Source organism: Thunnus thynnus, chromosome 22 (assembly GCF_963924715.1).
Source record: "Thunnus thynnus chromosome 22, fThuThy2.1, whole genome shotgun sequence".
NCBI lineage: Eukaryota > Metazoa > Chordata > Actinopteri > Scombriformes > Scombridae > Thunnus > Thunnus thynnus.
In genome coordinates this window covers 268833-292282 of record NC_089538.1, presented here as the reverse complement: position 1 = coordinate 292282, position 23450 = coordinate 268833, and the positions used below count along the sequence as shown (strand labels likewise).

General features: G+C 39.4%; 1 protein-coding gene across 1 annotated transcript; it reads left to right on the top strand.

Annotated features, from left to right (window-relative positions):
- Positions 1-1040: 1040 nt before the first annotated feature.
- On the top strand, positions 1041-9812 carry mpdu1b (mannose-P-dolichol utilization defect 1b). Its single transcript, XM_067579644.1, has 7 exons — positions 1041-1206; positions 4262-4327; positions 6000-6132; positions 6319-6404; positions 7220-7338; positions 7617-7727; positions 9155-9812. Exons 1-7 carry the CDS (start codon positions 1080-1082, stop codon positions 9287-9289), a joined length of 777 nt encoding a protein of 258 aa, XP_067435745.1. The 5' UTR covers positions 1041-1079; the 3' UTR covers positions 9290-9812.
- Positions 9813-23450: the final 13638 nt, after the last annotated feature.

Below are 23450 nucleotides of genomic sequence, written 5' to 3'. Positions count from 1 at the left end.
ACTGGTGTCACTGGTGTCCCCGAACCTCTCCAGTTATCTCCACAAGCCAAATTGTGCCAATTGCTTTTACTCATTACTGTGTGATGCTACCGCTTTCAACTGGCTTACTGTCGCTGGCGACCCGGTGGATGTTAAGAGGTTAAGAAATGTTGTAAGCTGTTTAATGACAACTTTCTCAGCAACCTTTGAGAGTACTGATCTGTAGTTACTGGCTTCAAGGTGGTCTCCATATTTAAAAATAGGCGTGACAATGACACATTTCTAGTCATCAGGAAAGGAGCTGTGTTTAAAAGACAAGTTAATTAAATGAGCAATAGGGGGGTTAGCAGCATGTCAATGTACTGGAGCATTTTGCAATCCTAGTTGGGCCTTTTACTAGTTGTTCTAGTTGGAATTTCTTTGTGATCATTTTTAGTTTTTTCCTCTTTGTTTTATCCTCCCAGTTCACATTAAAATCACCCATAAGTAATAATTCTTTGATGAGATTGCACTCAGACTTCTTTGACTTGATCATAGAAATAGTCATCTGCAGAAGGGGGCCTATAGACACCTACGATGTTAAAAGACATTTGTTTGGATAACATTATTTTTATCCCAACATATTCTAGTCCAGGTTTGAGTCAGACACACGATGAGTCAACTGATTGCTCTTTGCATTAATGCTTCTAGCATTAAAATGTCCAACAAATAGCCCACTCAGTTTCAGCTTCGGGTCCCATAAGACTTTTGCATGATTGACAGTTTGGAAGGTTTTGAATAACCTCTTCCTCAAAATTATTCATTGATCACATCACGCTGCTCATTCGTCACTGGCACCAGAGGAGTCTCAGACACACTCGGGCACAAATCAGCATCGAAGTTCTGCAGCACTCCAGGGATCAAAACACACTAAGTTGGTCACCAGTAAGACCAGCACAAATCCAGCAAAACCAGCAGGTCACCAGCAAAAACCCACCTATCCTTTAATGTCATGACACACTCCGATGCAACTGGTGGCGGTATGCACCTTTTACGTTGGTTTGCGATCCGCCAATAAACAAGAAGAAGAAGAAGACGCAACGTCACATCTGCGCTCCACAATGGCGGAGAAAATAACGTTGGATAAAGGGTCATCATTTATGGATCCATTTAAAGGGCTGTTGTTGACGTATTTTATGCCAGAATCATGTTATGATGAATTTTTCCTCAATTTCAACTTTTTAGACGGTAAGTGGCTCCTTTTAGTTGGAAAAACTAGCAGCTCAGTGACACTTAGACACTCGGGAGATGTTGGTTCTTCCTCAGTGTGGAGCGTAACATAGGTTAAATTATGCTGATAATAATCTTTAGTTATTATAAATACTTTTCACTTTAGGAGGGTTTAGTTTGGGCTATGGGGGCATCATGGTGGCCTGTGGTTTATGTGAGAGAGAAACTGCTGCCTGGATTATGTTCACTGGAAACGTCAATCCCGGAAGCGTGGCATGTTAAAAGCAGGACTCCAACAGCGAGAGACCGAGGTTCACTGTTGTAGGGAAAGACGGTGGTTTTTAGTAGCAGTCACTCCTCAAATTCTGGATCATTCAGGTACATCCAGCAAGCTTTACATAGAGCACACATAGGCACACACTTACACACCATACACATGATTATAAATACCTACACACAGAGACACATAGTCAGTTATACATACTCATACATAGGTACAGGTTTATGTACAGACATTGTGTTAATTTAGGGTAATCTGAGGGGTAATATACATTTTTTTTTTTGGTGACGTTTTGGACTGGAAGTTAGATTGAATATAACAGCAAATCATCAGCCTCTATGTACATCTGTAATACTTGACATAGATTATGCTAACATAAGCATACAAACATGATGTTCTTGTCTATCCATGTACATTATGACATTCATTAACTGCTCAATAAGGTCTCCTCTTTGCAACACCAGTTCTGAATTCCATAAACTACCACAGAAAAACAATATAAATCATGTCTGGATGATGGTATGACAATGATATGTAGTCAAAGACATAATTTCCTAATTCGGGTTATATAGATTAATCTTAATTTCTCCAGTGGTGTCGATTGTATTTCTCTTCTGTTGGTTAGAATGGAGGACTGAAACTGCTATAAATAAATAAATGAATCAATAAATAAATTAATTTGCTATTAAATTCACCAAAAATAATATCAAAAATAAATAAAATAAAATTAATTGATAAAATGTGACATTTTGGATATTTCTGTTTTAATTTGCTTCTGTATTTATCTACCTTATAAGGTTTTGGGAGATGCCGCAGTAATGAGTGATTGTCTCTTTGAGGTCCTCTCATATCAAACAGTATGTTTATTCTATATAACAGTTATTAATGATTGACCTTCCCCATATTTTCAAGCATAATAGTGTATATATGACATTGCACTGTTATGTAAAATAAGAGTTACTCTCAAAAAGGACAGATGCATATTTGCAGTTTCAAGCTTTCTCTGTAACTCTGAAATCATCCTCAGGAGCAGGTAGAGGTGTCATGAAGCAGCTAATAAATAACAGGTGTAACAGCTGATCGCTCAGCAGCATCTAATGATGTCTCAACACCATGTAAACAACTTCAGTTCCTTAGATATTCAACATCTTCTTTAAATAGTGTTATGCACAGAAGGGACAAACCATTTCTTTAATGTCAGGCATGTTGGTATAAAATTGTTCCCTGATGTTTGTAGTTTAGTTTAAGGTGGCTGTTTTTATTTACCTTTTGTAAACTGCTATTGGTCTGATTTTTGGCAAGTGACACACCTGCTTAGCTGGACTGAGGTCAGGTGAATGACAATGCCAGTCAAGAACATCCCACTGCTGGGTCATAAAAACTCCTTGGCTGCATTTGCTGTATATTTAGGATCGTCCTCCTTGTGCGTTGTCCTAAAATTGGCAGACTACCTAAAAAAGGGGGCTACAGTTGCTTCAATGTTCACCCACACTTTGAATGACAGCCCCCTCATTTGCATAATGAAGCAGAAATGCATAAAGAAATGTAAAACGAAAATACAGAAATAAATAAGTTTGGGGAAATAAATAAGGGGGAAATGCAAAGGGAAAACAAGGCTTTCACCTTAATATTAACAACATTTTAGCAGCAGTCGGACCTAAAAGTATGTGTCTTCTCTGAGATTTGGTAGCATTAATTAATGAGTCATCATTTAGAAGTAAAACATTAGGTAAACTAGGAATACAAGTTCTGGTTATATCAGATAGCAAGTGTGCAACTCTAGACCAAAAATACTTCAAATTAAAAAAAAATACTACAATCTGGTGATGTTTCCTGTCTGAATCTCCATTAGTATACCACTTAAAGTTGTCCATACATACATACTCTGAAGAGACTAAACATTCTGTCAAACTCTTTGAATTGTATTTGTGAAAACAGAAAAAAGGTGACTTCAGAAACTGCTGTAGATAACAAGTCAAACCAGGACTAGATCAACACTAGAAGCAATTTGTGTATTTATCAAATAACAACAAAGGATCAGGTCAGCACTGATTGGCTTAGTATGTTTCTGGTGTGCTCCTTTAGGTAACTAGAGTGAAAATGTTTGTGTGGCTATGTCCGGCTTTTGAACATGGCTGGTGGACGGGGGTAGCCGTTGACTATACAGTTGGTGGTTTGATGCGCAGCTCTTCCTTATATGAGCATAACTAATCTACCTCTACCACCAGTGGTGTTTGTATGCATGTGGACTGGTGATGTAATCGAGTAGTACTCCAGCCACATGGAAAAGCTACATGTGAAGTTTACCAGAGTTCAAGATGGTGAACATTATGAATCCGTATGTGTTCAAAGCATGATATATCTCCTCAATTGTTGTTCTTGTCCAAAAAGTATTAAAAACTATTAGAAAATGTTTGAGTTACATTTTCTAGAAAATATAGAAATTACAGAGCTTTTTTTTAAAAATGAAACTTTATATTTGTGAGCCATTGTTAAAGACTTAAGTCTTCAGTAGAAACCAATGGCAAGAAGTTGAGAGCCACATACATGGTTGGTAAGTCAAAGTATTGAGAGAAAGACTAATGCAGTGTAGTTCATACTCGTTGCTGCATCGCCACAGAATAGAAGTATCAAATAAAGTTATGTAAAAGATTCACTTCTCTCTGCATGCTTCCTCTCTCTTTCTTGCAGACTCGTGTTTCTCTTGCTTTAGATTCTCTGACTGATGTGAGTATACATTGATGCAATCATTGCCAGCTAGCTATACTTCATATTTTTTTTGTTTTGTTCCAGTACCATGTCTGAAGATCGTTCTGAGCAAAGGCCTGGGGATCGGTATCATTCTGGGATCAGTGCTGGGTAAAACACCTCACCTTTTCTAACTTGGACACCTCATTTAGTCTAATTTAGAATTTTAGGCACATTTTAGTCATTTCATTATTGTCCTACTCAAGGTTTAATCAATGAAAACTAATGACATTTTAGTGAGTTTAGGTCAGGGAGAAGTATATAAGATTTTCTCTCATTTTTATTTGTTTTATTCTAATCATCAGCAGAAAAAGTGGTGACTATGCAGTGTAGTTTTGTAATGTGTAGTTTTTCTTTATGAGGAAATTCTAACCAATGATTCAGTAATATTGTAGAAATATAAATAAAGATTGCACAAAGAAAAAAAATCAGTTTAATAACCTATGAAAATCTGTGAAAGAAACAATTTGAGATTGTCAATGAGATTCTTTTCATATCAGTCTGCAAAACAATGTTTCCCTTACAATGCAACAGGACATAAGAGGTAAAAAAAACTTTTTGCAACCACAGTAATATGTCTGATCTGTGTAGAGGTGAGTGTGGTTCTTCTGCAGAAGCCTGATGTCAGTTGCAATCAACATAATGAAGGTAAACACAATGAAGGGCTGTGCATAACGGCACTTCACTCTGCTGCGGCACTTCTCAGAGGCTGCGGATTTATCAACATATATCAGTCCTGATGCCTTCAGATGCTGCAGGGATTTAATGAAATGAAGGAGAAGCTTTTCATACAGTATAAAGCAGCTGTGGACAGCAGATACTGTAAGAATCACCCACATTCATGCACAGATCGATATAGATGCTTTAACCCATAAATGTTATTTTCTGTGCCGAATTTGGTAGGAGAGTGTTTACTTGAAATAACTTATTTATATTTCATGCATTAATCCGTTATTGCAGCACATTTACAGCAAGTATTTCGTTTGCTCTTGTTGATAAAATCACCAAGTAGCAGTGGAGTGCCTTTGCTCCAGAAACAGACGTGGTTCTGAGACATCTAAGACCCATTTTCCACAAAATCACTTTGCGCTGCCCATTTCTGCATGTCTTCTTCCGGCAGCTTCACTGTGCATGCAATGCGGGGCACCGCGATAGCACACAGACAGACAGGCAAAGCAAATTTCGAGGTCAGGAAAATGCGAAACTGTCTGTTTGCTGCTTGCACTGGTCGTTGCACCGTCACGAAAAAATAGGACCCAATGTTGTATTTGGTGGTCAAATTATTTAAAGTAGTCTGAACTGACAGCCATTATAGGCTACTCGCGGTCCTCTGTGTTTTGATTATGATTGGCTTTAAAGGTCCAAAATCTTATAGAAGGCTTAGACATTACCGCTGTGACCATAATAATGTAGCGTAGACGTTACCTCTTTATCCTCATAACACCTGAAAGTGGAGGGACGAACAGTCTTGAAAAAAGTCCCAACTTAACATCCTATCATCCTGTCGATGCTTGTGCGTGTTGAATTTTATAAACCGGCAGCTGAAATCACTCTCTAATGAGGAAATTGATGTGAAAATATATCAGTGTAAACAACAGGGTCATTAATTGATACTTCATCAAGTTTTTGAATCCATCCCGTGATGCAACCTGAGAAAGAACAAAACTATCTCACCGCTGCGTTTCTCTCTTGATCTTTGCTTTCAACGCTGTGTTTTTTTTATTACTGTGATTGTATGAAACCTGCACCGTGTATCTCACCTCTCCTCCTTCCTTGTTCACAGTGAAGCTGCCTCAGATCTTAAAGCTGATGGGAGCAAAGAGTGCCGAGGGGCTGAGCTTCAAATCTGTGATACTAGAGCTGCTGGCCATCACAGGAACGATGGCCTACAGTATCGCCAACAAGTTCCCCTTCAGGTCGGCCCATATTCAAATCAACTCTGTCAAGTTTAAATGTACACAGAGCACCATGTGGAATCTATTTTATTTTATTTCTGTAATCTATGTATAACAGCACTGTAAGCTGAATTAGACGAAGCGCTCCACCTTTTTGTTTAAAAATGTGAGTACCTAACTAATAACCTGCGCTGAATGTTATCTTAGTGCCTGGGGCGAGGCTCTGTTCCTCATGCTGCAGACTGTCACCATCGGCCTCCTCATTCAGCACTACGGAGGGAGAACAGGCAGAGGTTAGATCGCATCCACATTCAACAGTCTTTCAGTTCAGTCACTGTGCAACACTATAAATGCCTTCCAGGATAAAAAAAATATGCATCATTACCATGTACCACGTGTTTAAATGATATAACCCCCATGTCATACAAATCAGTTCTGATCAATCAAAAACCCACCCATAGTATGTCATGCTAGCATATTAAAATTTTTTAATTAGCTAATTAAACACAAAGTACAGCTGGGGCTTTTGGGAAGTTTTGCAGTTTGGTCATAAACCAAAGTATTTTGTCAACCTACTGGTGCTAGAGTAAAAGTCAGATGATCAGTTGGTAGCATTCATCCTTTTGGGATCATGAAAGTCTGTACGAAGTGTCATGGCAATCCGTCCGATATTTAAGATAAGAGCTCACTCTGGACCAAAGTGGACCACTGACAACGTGGACAGGCGGACAGACTGACATGCCACTAGCATGGCTAAACGTTGGGGGGGGGGGAAGATGTGCCAGTCTTTAGTATGCTTTTGATTTCCCTTGTTTGTTGTCAAATACTCATCTGCCTCAGAAAGGTGTATGTATCCAGTAGTCTCTGGGTAAGAAAATTTGAACTGAAAATAACTAGATATACACACACATCCAGTGGTAGCTAAAATATGATTATTTGTGAAATATTATATGTAAAATGTGCCTCAGCACATTAATATGATGTTTTCATGTTATGGGTGTTTAATATGTGAAATAAAAATGGAAAAACACAAACACTGATTCAGTCTTAAAGAAATCTCTTATTGGTTTGACAGATCAGCACTGAGTGTTTGCTTCTTCTTTCCCAGGTCTCCTGTTTCTGGTTGTGTACTTTGGCCTACTGATTCTTCTGTTGTCTCCAATCACTCCCATGTCAGTAGTTACCACCATGCAGGCCTCTAACATGCCAGCCATCATCATTGGCAGGGTAGGAAAAGACAACACAAGTCTAATACACACTGATATAATGCTTGTATTTTTTTTTTTTAAGAATGAGTGTGGTTGATTCTTGAACTTGTAGTAAAGTTTAATACAATTTAATACGTTTATTCAGTTTAATTTTTTTCATGTCGCAGATTCATCACAATGTATAGAAATATAGGTTTAAAAAAGAAAGGAAACAACCAACATTAAGAAGTGTTAATAATGCCCATACTAAAACACACACAACACAGAGAAGACTGACGGTGTGTGTGGTTGTCTCAGTTAATCCAGGCAGCCACTAACTTTCGTAATGGACACACTGGCCAGCTGTCTGCGGTCTCTGTCTTCCTGCTGTTTGCTGGATCTCTTGCCCGCATCTTCACCTCACTACAGGTAAGAGGCCTGTGTGTCTGTCTGTAATATATGATTGATGACATTTTGATCAGTGCTGTTATATTATTGCCTGAATGCATCCTATGGACACTGATTGAGGACTGAAGGACTGAAGCTGCTGCTAACATGTTGTTTTCACTGCACAGCCAGTGTGGACTGTGTGACTAACAAACAAAACGCTTGCCTGATAGGCAAGTCAATGCTATTTGTATAGCCCAATATCACAAATTAGCCTTAGGGGGCTTTACAGTCTGTATAGCAATACAGTAGCTTCTGTCTTTACACCCTTGATTTGGACAAGGATCCCCCCACCCCCCTCTCAAAAAAAAATTGTAAAAAAGCTGAGGAACAGCAGAATAGGAGAGATCACTATCCCAGGACAGACAGACATACAATAGATGTTGTGTGTGCAGAACAGACCAGATAGCAACATTACAGAAATAGAGCAGAACAGACAGAATGACAAAATTGTAGATGGATTGATAACATATACAAAGAATCTGATCAGGAGGACATCAAGTACCTCCATCACCCTAGAGACCTGAAAAGAGGACAGACTACACATACACACAGGAAACTCACATCACACCATTCACACACACAGAGAGAAAGGAGAGAAAGATGAGGACCTCGGATCACATTGGGAAGGAATAGAATCTCCTGCAGGATGAGTAGCCAGGTCCAAAACCTCTGGAAATGGATCCGACAGCCAGGGAAGCAGAGCAGTCCCAGGACGGCCAATGGTCCAGCAAAGAGACCCCTTGAGAGAAAAGAGAGGACAAGGAGGAGAAAATGAGGGGAGAGAGAGGGGGGGGGGGGGGGGGGGGGCGGCATAGCTTGGATGCTAATGCGCCTGTGGACAACAAACAATCTTGTCAGCAGGACAGACAAGGTTTTAATTAGTAAAGCTTGATACATTTATTACCTCACATTACATTAAACAACAGCTGAGGCTGAAACGTGTCCCAGTCTTGTGTTTTCTGCTACTCCCATTTAATCATCATGTAGTACAACATGGTTGTTTTTCTGGCGGTTTAAACCAGTAGCTTGTGTTTCCTCTTGAAGACACAACTATTTTCAGACAGTATCGACATTGAGCATGGTTTGTTCTGTCATGGCCATACAACGCACACACACTCCCTCATCAACAACTGCCCCCAGCTGACGTTCCGCCAACATTTACGTCATTTTATCTATCTGACTTAGATTGGGCACTCATGGTTTATTATTACATCACTTAAAACTGCAAGGGGGAACAGTATTAATGTAGCTTTCTCTGTCATGAATGAAGCCACACAAAGAAAGCAGGACATGCTGACTGACAGCGATGTGTCATTACTTTGAAACTTTCATGTTATTTTCTTATCAGTTTTTGTTGACATGTCAGACAGGTATATGGTTTTCAGCTTTTTTTCCCCTTTTTATAGGAAACTGGAGATGCACTGATGGCCCTCACCTATGTCATATCCTCCGCCTGTAATGGCATCATTGCTCTGCAGGTCCTCTACTACTGGAACAGCTCCTCAGAACGCAAGAAGAAGAAGAAAAAGAAGAAGGAGTAGGCAAAGGACATTCGCTAAATTTCAATCGTAAAGCAACACTTTTCTTTCCATATCCAACAAGGTGTCCTCAAAACTTGAAAGAACAAATTGACACTTGAAATGTATGTACAGAGGAAGTGTGGGACATTGAATCTGCTGGACAAAAACTTGGCTTTGACATAAGGCTGTGAGTGTAACATGCCAATCAGATGTTCAGTAATGTTTTCTATCAGTCCCATGTAGGCCCTCTGGCTTTATGATTGACAGTTAGCTGGTTCTGTTGGTGTATAGCTCTGAGCAGGGCTGCTGGGTTCAGACTGCTGCTGTGCAATACACTGTAATTATATTCCTCTTGATCCAGTTTCCCTCAGGCAGGCTGTGTTCATAATGACGAGTTAAAATGTTTTGAAACAGTTTGTGTACCTGTCTGTTGATTGTCCATATCTAATCATTCAGATCATTTTGTTAGCTGTGGATGCATGTAAAATGATTTTTTTTTGTTTTATCATTTCACATAAACATAATTCCTCACTTGCCTCTGTAACTGTATGGTATATTATGTGGTCTGTATTAGAGGTAACATTAATGGGTGACATTTGCAAACTTGTACAATATAATGCAAATTAGAATCCATCCTCTGGGAACCATGACTGTCCATGACAAAATATTCTGCCAATCCCTCTAGTAGATGTTAAGAAATTTCATTGGATATGTTAGAGGAAAGACCATGGTGCTAGAGGAAAAGTCAGGAGATCACCAGAGTCATTAGGACATCATGGACATCATCTGGATTTCATGCCATCCATTAAGCCCAATACATTCTGTTCATGCTGTTGAGCATCTCCCGTCATCCTTCACTCCCTCCTCTGATGTTGGTTCTGAAACAACACTGCCCTCTGCCTGTGTTGTGTTGGTGGAGCACACCATCTGTGTGATAGAATCAACCACCTCAAAGTAAGAATGACAGGAAGTAATGCACTGCTGACACAACAGTGAACTACATTACAACATATCCCTATAAAGCGTTTATATGTTTAGCATATAGTGTATTTCCAGCAGAAACATCGGGTCTACCACGCCATTTTGTCACCCAGTGGAAGATTGCAGGAGCTAAATGAGTTTGAACCAAACAATGTCATATCACGTTCATTTACCGGGCAGTTTGTTCACCGAGCTGCAACAGAGGGATTGTAACTAAAAGAGAGAAGTATGAAGGCTCAGCTTCGATTAGCTTCAATTCACATATGAATGCATTTTCCCCCCCATCACTTTCATTGGAAACAAGTTGAGAAGGGATCGCTTCACAGCCAGTATGAAGAGGCCATGAAGAGATCAATGGTGACCCATAAGTGTTTGTGTAGTATTGTTGTAAGAGAGGCTTGAAAAATTGTGAACCTATCCTTGAACATAACACTGAGAGAAATGAAGAGTGGTGTAATAGTGAGAACTGGCTCTGACACTGAACAAGTTCCAAATTTATGAGTTTAGACCTATGGCGTGTCCTTTACTTTGCAGATTACAAGTGTCAACTCACAGGAAACTGTGACTGCTTCACAACAAAAGCTTTAAGATGCTTGGTCATTGGAAAGCTTCAGTTGTGAAGCAGAGACAGTAAATGTTTGTATTAATAGAAACTTAACTGTGATAGACCTCAGTACAGCTCCAAGCAGAGCCGATGAGAAAACTGGGGGTTTTCTACCTACAGTAATGTTACCTGAGTGTTAACAGGGATCTAGAAAAACACTTAACACCATTAGTAGGGCCCTGCTAAAAGATCTCAAGCAGCAATCAGACTCATATGGAGTGAGTAGGTCACAGATATGGGCAGGAGCCCGACCATGCTAATCTTAAAATCATTTCTAAAACTCACAGGTAACCAGCGAGGGGCAGGGAGGATTGGGACTCGTGGGTTTTTTGCAATGTAAGTTTGTTACTACATACAATAGTGTGCACTGTGATGTCACCAGGCTTTGTGTCAGCAGTAAAACCAGCTATACTGAGGATGGATTAATACTGAAGTGAAATCATACTGATGCCATCTACGGGAAGAGTGAAGTCGATAGCATCAGAAAGTTAATTTTTTTTTTTTTTATTATTGTTTATTGTTTCTAATCAAGTTTTTTGGTGTATAGACAAATCAATAAACACAAGCACATATACAGTAAAATTAACAAGCAATCACAAGACATTTCATTAATTGATCATTTAAAAAATAAACATAGGTGTTTTAATTGTTTTTGACTTAGTGTTATTTTTATACAGTACTAGTCAAAAGTTTGGGAAAGTTTGGACACACTTTACCATCCACTTGAATGAGAAAGTGTGTCCAGACTTTTGACTGGTACTATATATAAGTTCAATACTCTAATAATTACATAAACAAATTGAAACTGTTCTCTGTCCTGTAATTTTCTCTTTTTCTCTTTTTTCACACGCAGCATACATTATGCCTTCTGCAACTCACAGTTGAAAAGTCTGGGCGATACAAGTTATACTCACTGAGTAGTAATTCAACTGTCACTTTCCATTTCTGCCATCATAACTTGTTTTCACATGACTAACAAATCTAGTTTGACAAATCAGCTTTGATTTTTAATCAAGATATGCAGGATCACAAAACCTCATATGTCACAGATTAAATAACCAAATCCAAGTAAAACTTAAAAAGCTTGTCTATTTAAGACCCACATGTGTACAAAAACTGTTCACAACCATATAGATGTGGGCTTCAATGTGGATGCAACAGTGTGTGCTGCATTTCCTGCATCCCCACTTTATCTTCTGTTCAACAACCTTTTCTTTACCATCCTATCAGATGCATTTCAGGCGGCAGGGAAGGGACAGAGGAAGTTGGCTGCCTGAAATCAACAACAGCATTTCAGGAAAGAGAAAAGAAAGGGAAACTGCTTTTAATGAGATAGAAACGGGGTGAGGGGTGGGAGTGGAGCACAGAATAGCAGCAGGCCAGCTCATATCTGATTGTGGAACAGAGATGGTAGAGATTGGTGTGTTTGTTAGGCCCAATCACCTGCCACTTTTCATCTTGGGAGGTCCTTCCCTACTCAGCTACAGACTAGGACGCTCCACTGCTGTTCTGTCTGTCTGTGTTAATGCACTGTACCAGAGTTTAGCAAGTGTCAGCACACATAAGCAACATTAATGTTAAAGTCAAATATTTTCCAAAGAGAATTGTTGTAGTTTAATTTTGAATGCTTTATGGGCAGTGATTAGCTTCTGTTTATTTTAGAATGCTTTGAAAATAAACTTGCAGTGACCAAAACCATTTTCTCCCAAAAATACATCTTCTAGTATAAGCTTGTTATTGTTTCCATCTGGAACATTAACTACATACATTTACTGTATTCTTAAAACTGAGAAGTTATCATGACTAGTTATCAGTTTTTAGATGTGTACACTGAGTTACCAGTTCATTAGAAACACTAACTACTACTAGCGCTGGCAAGTAGGCACAGACTACAGGTTGTCTTTCATAAGATCAGATCATAAAATAAGTTCTAAGTTGGAGTCCCATAGTTAGTTAAATGATATGTGATAAATGATGATCTCTGCCTTGATATGATTGTATTTATTTATTCATTTATTGGGACAGTGTAGGGTTTTTAATATGAATGATACACTGCACCAGAATTAGCTCAAAGCTAATTTACATCTGTAGTCCCCTACAATCAAAACATACAACAGCACAACAAACAGTGCAAAGCAAAAAGCACACAGAACACATTATACAAAATACAAAGCTACACACAATAGCACATCACATACACCCACAATGTCAACCAGAAATAAACGATGCAAGCATGTCAAACCAAAAGCAAGATTATTTACATTATCTATATGAAAATTAAATTGAGGATGTCCAGATGAGGACCAATCTAGGCTGATAGATAGGTGTTGACTATAAATCCACGTTTGCCCTGGGGATAACAGCTGTTAAAAATACTGGTAGCCTACTGCACAGCATTTAAGTGAGTGACCTGCTGAGCCACAAAAAAAGCTGCAGCCAGTAGTTTCAATTAATGATTTGGCAACGATGTGAGCAGAGCAGCATTTTGCATATATTTCAGTGACAGTTTGCTAGTGAAGTACGCCTCTACAGTGCTGCTGTAGCTTGAAAACTACAGTGTTATGTTCATATTGAAAACAGTCTGTCTAAATCCAGTCTAAATCTTCATTCCAAATCCACACTGATATCATCTCTCTATGGATAAGTAATACTAGAGGAAACTAAACAAAATTACTGTGGGAAACCATCAAGAGAAAGCTGTTAGACATAACTAAATTCTCTACTCATTTTAATGCAGGGTTATTGTGGACCAAGTGTAAATACTGAACCACAACACATGGTCAGGACATCAATAAGTCAGACTCAGATACTGACAATACCAACACCAGTACAAAAATGACTGAGTCAAAGTCAAATATACTCCTGCACAGATCATCAGAAACCTGGATAATGTTATAATCGTACAAGGTTTCTTATGTTACATATATTATATGCATATTACATGTCATATAATGTGATTAAATACAAGGTAAGTCTTAACAGGGGTTCTAGTGTGCATGTAAGGTACTAATTGAAAGATTTGTTGATTACACCTAAATAGAAGACCAATCTTCACACTAAAATATAATGTCTCAAACTGCTGAAACCAATATGTGTGAATAAGCAGATCTACTCTGTCTTGAAACTAGAAATGGGGAACAAAAGAAGAGGGGTTCATTATTACAAATGGAATGTGCCAAATGTGTAGTAAGAAAGAGCATGGAACACTGCCAATCACTAAACTGCACCAAGGTACCTGCTAGTATGATTAAACAGGGGGAAAAAGTTGTTATACCTTCCAATCTAAAATTTAGAAGATGTATTTTAACATTTTTTCAGACTTGTGAGGCATCTATGAGTAGCTTTTTTTAATAATTTGACTACTATAACAGTTGTAACCGTTGTTCAGCTTTGAGGGACAGATTTTAGATCTGTATTGCACCTGTAATATTTTCTATGTGTGGGCTGTTCATATCAGAATCATCAACAAGCTGCATTTTCCATCTCCTCAGAGTATCTGCACAACCCACGCTAAATACACCAGAGTCAAGGGGGGGTCAGGAGTGAGGGAGAATGGAAACATGAGTGAAGATGAAGTGTGCCGACACTCCTTTCATCTGCTTATAAGGCTTTATCACCAAGGTTTATGATAAGTGTGGCAAATATTTTGATTTCTCAATCTGTTTATCAGAGCATCTAGAAATGCAGTGTTGAAAATAACACACAGCCATGCTCCCGCATGGCTGTGTGTCATTTGTTATTTTAACAATATTTCTGCCTCTATAGCCATTATATTACTATTTTATTAGTATTGTCTATATGTGTGTTTAAAAGGTACTGTTTGCATCAGTGTATTACTGTCATATGAACTCTGATACTTTGGTCTGTTTATCAAAAACTATGTCAAAAGGGTGGAGATCTCACACAGTAAACTCAGGTGCAAAACTGCTACTGCAGAAAGGAGTTAATGCTTTTTTCTCCAATTAGGGACCACATTTCCCACAAACTCTGATGCTTTTGGTACCTGCGCTCCAGTGCACCCCTTGTTCTTGTATCAGTATGTTTCCAATATTTAATTTAACTGTTGTCTGTTGATCACAGTGCAGACAAGCAGTTGTATTGAGAGTCTTTGTGACAGATTTGATGTGGAATCAAACATCTTTTTGAACAATTTAATAAATACACACCGCCGGCAGGAAACAGTCCACTAACCTCCTGACCGGAAATATTCAGCCCCACATGCGTGTGTACATACGTATTATGCATGTTATACGTTCAAAGAATCATGCACACATACCTACAAATGTACAAACGTATGTGCCTGTATGTTTAAGTACATGCATGTGGTATTTTGTGAACCTTTTAACCCCCCCCCATACACAGACACACACACACTCACACAATACATCCTCTCACTTCACTACATTAGAGTAACCTATCAGTCAAGTCTTTCATGACCTAGGAAACACACTTCTCTCTGTTAGTGGCAATAGGCCTGTATCTGCTGACAGCCTTGCTGGCCACCATGGTGGTCCGTCTGTTTCAGAGAGAGAGTTGACTGATGTGAGGAAACTCCCATTTCTGAACCAGTGATTACTTGAACAGAGGAAATACAGTACATTTAGGACTGTGTATATTCAAAAAAAATATACACAAAACTATATTCTTCAGAGGGGTGTCAATTATTGCAGGTCCACTTCGCCAATCCTGTCATTAAGACAGACTGAGCCCAGAGCCTCACAGATCTGGGCAGAGGAGGAAAATGAGGCAGAAATCTCAGAGACAGATATCACAGAACCTGGATAAATAAAACCAAGACTATCTAACTGAAAACAATAACACCATGAGGAAAGGATAGAATATGTATTTATTCATTTATTTGAGTGAACTGACCTTTTAAATCCCATTCAACAACATTAATATTGATTTAGGAGTTTCACACCAGTATCATTCAGCAAAACTTTACTCAAATAGAGGATTGCTGTTTGCACATATTCCCTCTCTTCTAATGGAGGATGTGACTTGTACTGTTTTCAGACAAAACAATGATCCTTATCATATCTTTAGCACCAGTCGACCTGGCTTGTGTGTGTGTGTGTGTGTGTGTTTGTGTGTGTTTTCATATGTCTTCATCAAGCTTCCCTACCCCACCCCCCTCTTAGTCCCACCCAGGTATTGCATGCCACCGACAGTTCAGCTGCATAACGTGATGCTGACTCAAAAATGCAGTAGATCTCGTGTTTAGGGTGACGCTCATTGCAACTGAAGTGGCAAGCTGCCAAAGCAGCAGCCACCCACTCATTCACTTGCATGCTAGCAAACAACACTGTAGCTCACCCAACCACCTACGGAGGAGGGTGTGTGCATTTTTATGTGCAGTCCATGAGGGCCACATGTCATCACAGAGACAGGAAGATGAAGATAGCTCTAAAACCTGATCGATTTCCACCTCAGGGATATTATTAAGACATGGGTTTTTGTTTAAGATTAGATAAATATTCAGATAAACATTATCCTTTATATTAACAGGCTTTTGCTGCACTCAGCATTACAGATTGTCCTAAACAGAAAAAAAAACAGCAGCGGTTGTTTTGTTCAAATGCCTAATGCGACCTATGTTTATGACAGGCGGAAATGGAATGACTGTCTCTCACATCTAAAAGTGGAAGTGTTATATAGGAGATGACTGTTAGCAACATGTATCCTACTAACAATCACTGTTGGATATCCAGGCGCCGGTCATTATTTATAGTCAGATTAGCAACTTGAGATGCAAGAATGGACTTGGAGTTGAGAGACGACCTCTATAATCAGATTGTTTCACAAGTAGCCAGTTTATGTTTCTCCACACAACAAACAAACATCAATACTTTTTTAAGTGTTTTAGGTCCAGACGACATTTCAGCCAATGCATTCTGCCTCTCTCACTCCCCACAGGGACTGCTTACCTGCATGCAGCCAAAGTATGACCATGGTCTTTCTAAGCCAAATTAATTTCACAAAAAATCTCAACTCAAAGAAAGAAGGACAACAGTCACATCTGACACCATAGACCATTTTTTGGCAGAGACAGAGGGTACCATCATCCCCCATACACAACCACCTGTCACATAACCAAAGTGCCATACTTAGATCATGTTATGACTAACATGATCTCGAAACCCATCAGCTATCGTCTGATGACAATTTAACCTCTGGAGGCAATGGCGAATGTTTAAGGGCCAAGACTTCCTCTTCCGTGTGCCAGTCATTGTTTACCGTCTGATTAGCAACTTGATATGTGAGAATGGAGTTGGAGTTGAGAGACAATGTTTGTGACCGGATTGTTTCACAAGTAGCCAGTTTACGTTTCTCCACATAGTACACAAACATCAATACTTTTTATAGGTGTTTTAGGTCCAGACAACATTTCAGCCAATGCATTCTGGCTCTTTCACCCCCACATGGATTGTTTACCTGCATGCAACCAGAGCATGACCATGCATGGTCTTTCTAAGCCAAACTAGTTTCACAAAAAAAATAACTCAAAGAAAGATCAAGGAGGACATTCACTGACACCAGAGGCCATCTTTGACAGAGACAGAGGATACCAGGCTTGTCCACTGCTGTGGGATTAAAACAGTCTTATCCAGTCCCCAAAACTGGAAGTACTTGAGCACCTTATGATAGGAAAAAGATCAGTATCCAAATCAGAAGTGGAGAGGGAGACAGTTATGAGATTGAAACAGTCTCATTAGTATTCACAAACAAATGTCAAGTAATGTAACTTGCAAAAGAGAATGCACAAATAATTGCAGAATGATTTGTATCTGTAAAGCTGTATCTGTATCTGTGCCTCTAATTTACCACTCGTATATCATCATTTGTACCTTACCAGTTACATTTGCTGTAGTGGTTATATGAATTTAGGACCTGAAACCTTCAGTGAACTGATCACTAAAGCCTTTTCTGTGTTGTATTTAGAGTGAGCTACAAGCAGCCATGGTGTGTTTTTCTGCTGTCATCTGATCACATCTGATCATCTGTGCTGAACAGATTCCTTCATCTGCCACAGTGAGAGCCACCAGGATCTAACCAGTATCAGCAGGTAAGAATGTAGTTCTGACTCACAACACCATAGAAAAGCTAGTTAATTTTGCAGAAGTGACACTATCAATCTGTTGACAAGAAACCTGCAGAATGTTTGTCTACAAGTTAACATGGCAAAGAATTCAATATTGGTTGATAGTTTATCTCTTCACACTCACACTGCCGATGTGAAGTTGTGAAGTTGCAGTGATCAATTCGAGAGGTTGTAATCACTGAGTTGTGGTTGTACAGGAAGATGGACTCAAGTAAAAAAATAAATGAATATGAGTAAACGTTGGATTACAAGTTTGTAGCTGTCATTCTATTTCTCTAAATATCAGTTTACACATTTGTAAATATTTTGTCTTCGAATTCAGCTCTCATACGTGTGAATATTTCATATATTTCAACACAAGTTAAAATTTTTGTTCTACAAGTTCTCACATGAAGTCTACAAACTCGCATTTTGCAACATATCTACCTTCATATTAAAGTTGCCTTGGGGGAAACACTGTTAGCCATGCTGCTGCTGCCCCTTCACCTCACAAGCAGGCAACCACACAAGTCTTGGTCTTGATCTTGGTCTTGATCTTGGTCTTGGTTTTGGGCTTGTTCTTCTTCTTCTTCTTGTGTTTAATTTAACAGCAGTTGGCATTCATAAATGTTGCATTATCACCATCTACTGGAAAGCACTTGGTCTTCCCTGCAATTGTGGATTTTGTGTGACACACGGTGCGGTACAACAGTCTCAAAGGGATCCACACTAATAGGTTGAGATTCACAAATATATTTCAATTTAAAAATGCTATATTGATGTACGAATGATGATATATGACTGGTAAATTAGAAGCACATATACAGATTTACAGATACAAATCACTCTGCATTTATTTGTGCATTCTGTTTTACAAATTACGTTACTTGACATTTGTTTGTGAATACTAATAAGACCTCTGATTTGCACTCTGATTGGATACTGATCTTTTCCCATCACAAGGTGCTCCATCTACAAGTACTTCCAGTTTTTGGCTGCAATTCAATTAAAAATGTTTGAAAAACTGTAACAGCATCTGGGGTAGCTCATGGGCCTGTCATGAAGGGCACAAGAACAGTTCTGTGCCAACATATGTCACTGTGTCAGATTAGGCAATCATAGTCATAAATTCTTTCTGTGATTTGGCTGAGGACCTTAACCAATCATTGCTTGGCATCTTTCAGGACTTGCATGATGTACACGGATGATTGGTAAGCCGTCATTGTTCCACCTGACAGCATCAATAATAAATAATTCTGTATGCAATCAGTGTTGTCTAAATAATGGCTCTGTCTCCTTCCTACATAATGAGGACCCTGAAAAGTCCATTATTTTCTATATCAGGAGCGCATTATCATCCATGACCACCTATCACAGGCAGAAAGAGAGGCTTTGTTCAAATTGTAATCCTTTTTTTTTTTAAATTAGTGGTGAGATCCATTTCACCAGCAATGTTTACAGTTAGAGCAATTTAATATACCTTAAGCACTTACTCAGAACAGTGGTTAAACTAACTTTTGAACAGACCTAAATTATTTCTATAGTTTTTCATTGCTTCACCTCTTACTCAGTGGACACACCTTGGCACAATATCAACATGACTTATTTACACACCTTAGCAAGAGAGCTTGAAATGAAAACCTGCCAAATGCACGAGTAAAAATAAACTGGAGGGTAGTGTCATCAACTTACTGGTCAGGTTAAGCACTAGGTAATTTGCACAAAGACAATGACAGCACATCCAACTACACCTGCTATTAACATTCATATGTGCAACAAGCTATGTGCAAAATAGTTTTGTAAAGTTGAAGATAAGCTAAATACACAGCTAAATAACTTTACATTTGCTTTACATTGTTTCAGAAAGAAAACATAATGTCCAAAAACTTGCTATCTTTTGGCTGCATATTTGAGGTGTCATACATTATTTTCCTGCTAACTGTAACTGATCTACACTCTCCTCTTCATTTTTAACTATCATATAGGACAGTCTTTTCTAAGTTTGTCTCTAGGCCAGCTTTGCTGTCTTTCATAGTGTCATTCTTGATATTACCACTAGATGGCCCAAGAGTGGTCCACGCAAAGGGGATTTAAATTGAGTGTATTGTGTGTGTGAACCACTAAGGCAATTGTTAAATGTGGTTGCATTTTTAATTAAATATTTACATGTGTGTTTCTCAGCTCCACCATGACTCCACCCCCATCACGCCACAACAGTGCATTTTGTGACACCGATGGAGCAGAAAACACTGTCCACATTGTGTCCATTAAGTGTCCAATCACTGGTGACCTGTCCATCAAGGACATTTATCTCTGAATGCAAGACTAGATTTATTTCAGAAATATCATCCCCTCAAAAAAGAATGCTGTTGCATTCAATTAGATTTGGTCACATGTACATGCTACAATTAAATTAGACTAGAATGATCTGAGGTAAATGTTTCCGGGTCATCGGCTGGTCATCAGAATTTTATTTTTTCTCTGGTTTTCTCCAAGTTCTCCTGGTGAGGTGTATAATCTCACAGTTCTGTCAATATTGTGCCCAGGGTTATTTTGCTGAGTAGGTGGTCTTGATTTCACTCAAGACTGACATCAAAATTACTGCACTGACTCAGTGTTATGTCATGACCATGCAAAATAGTTGTTTCTGATTGGGTAAAATCATTCCAACCACCAGGGGGGAGAAAAGGAACAGGTTGTTGTTAAAAACCAAGAGAGGAGACAGTTTTGTTGATTATGTCAATAAGTCCCTAATGGTGAGGGATCAAGTTGATATAGGGACCATGCGAGTACATGCAAGAATTAGAGGATAAAATACACATCTGTGTGTATGTACAGACCTATAGGGATCATACATCTGCAAACCTCCTCTGCCTTACATGCACAAAATGCATGGGAACGCATGTATATACGATGGTGTTTGCCCTGGTATGCATGCAAATAGGGGCTGTCGCTCTGCTCCTGGAGCAGGTACTTTATATTAAAATCAAGGCAGCATTTCCATGACTGCTCATGAAGTGGTGGTTTCCTGGAGTAATGTTGCCGAACTCATTCCTGTCTGTGTTGATATAATTCCTAATTCCGCCATTTACTTGTCATAGTGTTCATTGAAGAGAGAGACAACAGTAGCAGCCAGTGAATGAGAGCTTGACCTGTCAGTCAGTGAGCGTAAATTAACCTTGCAGGAGAGAAGCTGGGATTCAAATTCATTTTCTGCAAAAACGTGGATCTTACAACTAGATTGTGTGTAAGCAAAGTGAATGTCAATTTGCACTTAAAACTCACCACCTGATTCTCTCTCTCTCGCTGTCTCTCTCTCTATCTCTCTCTCTCTCACACACACACACACACACACGCACGCACACACACACACACACACACACACACACACACACACACACACACACACACACACACACACACAGGCTGACCACAGCTCTTTGTGGAGACTTTTAAGTCACTCTCAGCAGATCCATGGCAACCACTTGTTGAAGCCTCACTGCTTGTTGCTAAGTGATGGGATGTATTGGACCAGAAAATCCCTCTTTTGACACTCCCTCCACCCACTTCTCCACACCCACCCCTCTCCCACTCCCTACCCCATCCCCACCCACACATGGAGCGCAGCCAAAACAACCCACATATATGCTCTAACTTCCGCTAGTTACAGGGCAAAAAATGCTCCTTTGATTCTTTGCCAAAATCAACATGTATTTAAATACACTGTCAATTATCGAAAGTTATAAAAGCACCTTTTAATCTCTTCTGGAGAGCAAAGTTCTACATGCTCCATATGTTCTTATGTTTAGGTACTATCTAAGAATGTTTGAATTGCAGCAGTATTACATGAACCATGCCCAATGCTTTTCACTCAGTTTTTTACAGATTTCTTTTTTACAGATCAAAAAGTAATTTTAGATTTGGTTTATACAGCTCTATAAACTCCACTTTTTGGCCATACGTTCCAATGGTTCCAATCAACATGTAAGAGATTCTTAACAACTGAAATAAATGTTTCAGGGGGGATCTTAATCAATAACCATGGCATGACTAAATAAGTACATTTTAACAAGGTCCATATGTATGTATATGTGTGTGTGTGTGTGTGTGTGTGTGTGTGTGTGTGTGTGTGTGTGTATGTTTAAACAAAATACAGGTATGTTCTTTAAGAATAACATTTAGATTAATTCTCAATGTTTAATCTGAAAGGCTCCAAGTGGTCCCTGAAATGGTTCTATGCGTCCTTGAGATAGTCCCATGGGTTCCAGGGATCCTCAGGGGGCTTAGATGGGTTTGAGGGCGTCTCGGAATCTTTCAGAGGGTTCGGTTTCAGTTCAGGGGGTCCTTACCAGAGTTCCACAGGTCCCCATGCAGCAAATAAATAAGAAATTAGAATAGTTTCACTATTATTTTATTAAACTTTACATCACGAGAAACCTCTCTGTACACAATTGACCGTTGCAACTCACAGGGCTTTCTAAAAACTCAACTAAATTCTTCATTTGGCTAAGGCTAACTAAAATATGGCACTACCTATGAAATGTATTCGGATATGTGCTGTTTGGGAAATTTGAGAAGCTATTGATTTTCGCCGACCTCCCTGCATTTGTTCCCCGTTATCCTTTTCCCCCTGTTGATCCTGGTTCCCTCATCTTTCTCTCCCCCCTTTCCCTACCATCCCATCCCCTCCCCTCCCCTCACTGACCGATTAGCCGGTGCGGGGTTCTGTCCCATTTCCATGAGAAAGGCGGCGGTCGGTGAAAGGGTTAAGCTTGAGGACGAAGCCGCAAAAAGCAGCCCTAATTTTCTGCCCAGCGGGAGAGTGGGGGAGGCGGGGAAAGGGAACAAAGACGCCCGGGGGAGGAGCGGAGACTCCGGCTTTACTATATGCACCTGCGGCCTGAAAAGCCGCGGACAATGCGCCTCTGAAACGGCCAATTACGAACGGGCTATCCACCCGCTTTCTCTGTTGAGAGACGCAGGGGAGGAGGGAGACAGTGAAAGGGAGGTGGGGGGAAAGGAGAAAGTGAATTTTAAAAGAGGGTAAAGATAAGAAAGTAAATAATCGAGCTTTAAATCATTCTAGGCACCATTCACCCTCACCCATCACGTCTTGCCACCCCGGCAAGACACCCATGTTCTCCCGCTAATGTTCACTTTTGTCCGGAGTTTTATTCTGAGCGGCCTCAGGCAGCGCTGATGGCTCCGCCTGTGAAGACGCTGTGAAAAAAGTGAAAAAAAGGTCAGTTTTGATTGCTGGTATGCCATTCTTATATTCTGCAATGATGTCGATGAATGAGGTCATGTTTGAAGCAACAGCTGAGAAACACCAACACTCATCTGGTGACATTCAGATAACTGGATTTTCCAATTCAGAGGAGAAAAAAATATTAGGCCACTATTCATCTGGCCCTTCTGGAAAAAGACTGGTTAAAGCCTATTTGAAAATAATAAGCAAAAGAATAAACTGTAAATCTATCAGCAATAATATCAATAAAACACATTAATGTAATATG

What these genes read in the sequence shown, in the direction of transcription:
- mpdu1b (XM_067579644.1), top strand. Translation starts at nt 1,080, where the DNA reads ATGGCGGAGAAAATAACGTTGGATAAAGGGTCATCATTTATGGATCCA. An exon ending in CGGAGGGAGAACAGGCAGAG is followed by an intron (nt 6,405 to 7,219) that starts GTTAGATCGCAT and finishes CTTCTTTCCCAG; the next exon opens with GTCTCCTGTTTCTGGTTGTG. An exon ending in CAGCCATCATCATTGGCAGG is followed by an intron (nt 7,339 to 7,616) that starts GTAGGAAAAGAC and finishes TGGTTGTCTCAG; the next exon opens with TTAATCCAGGCAGCCACTAA.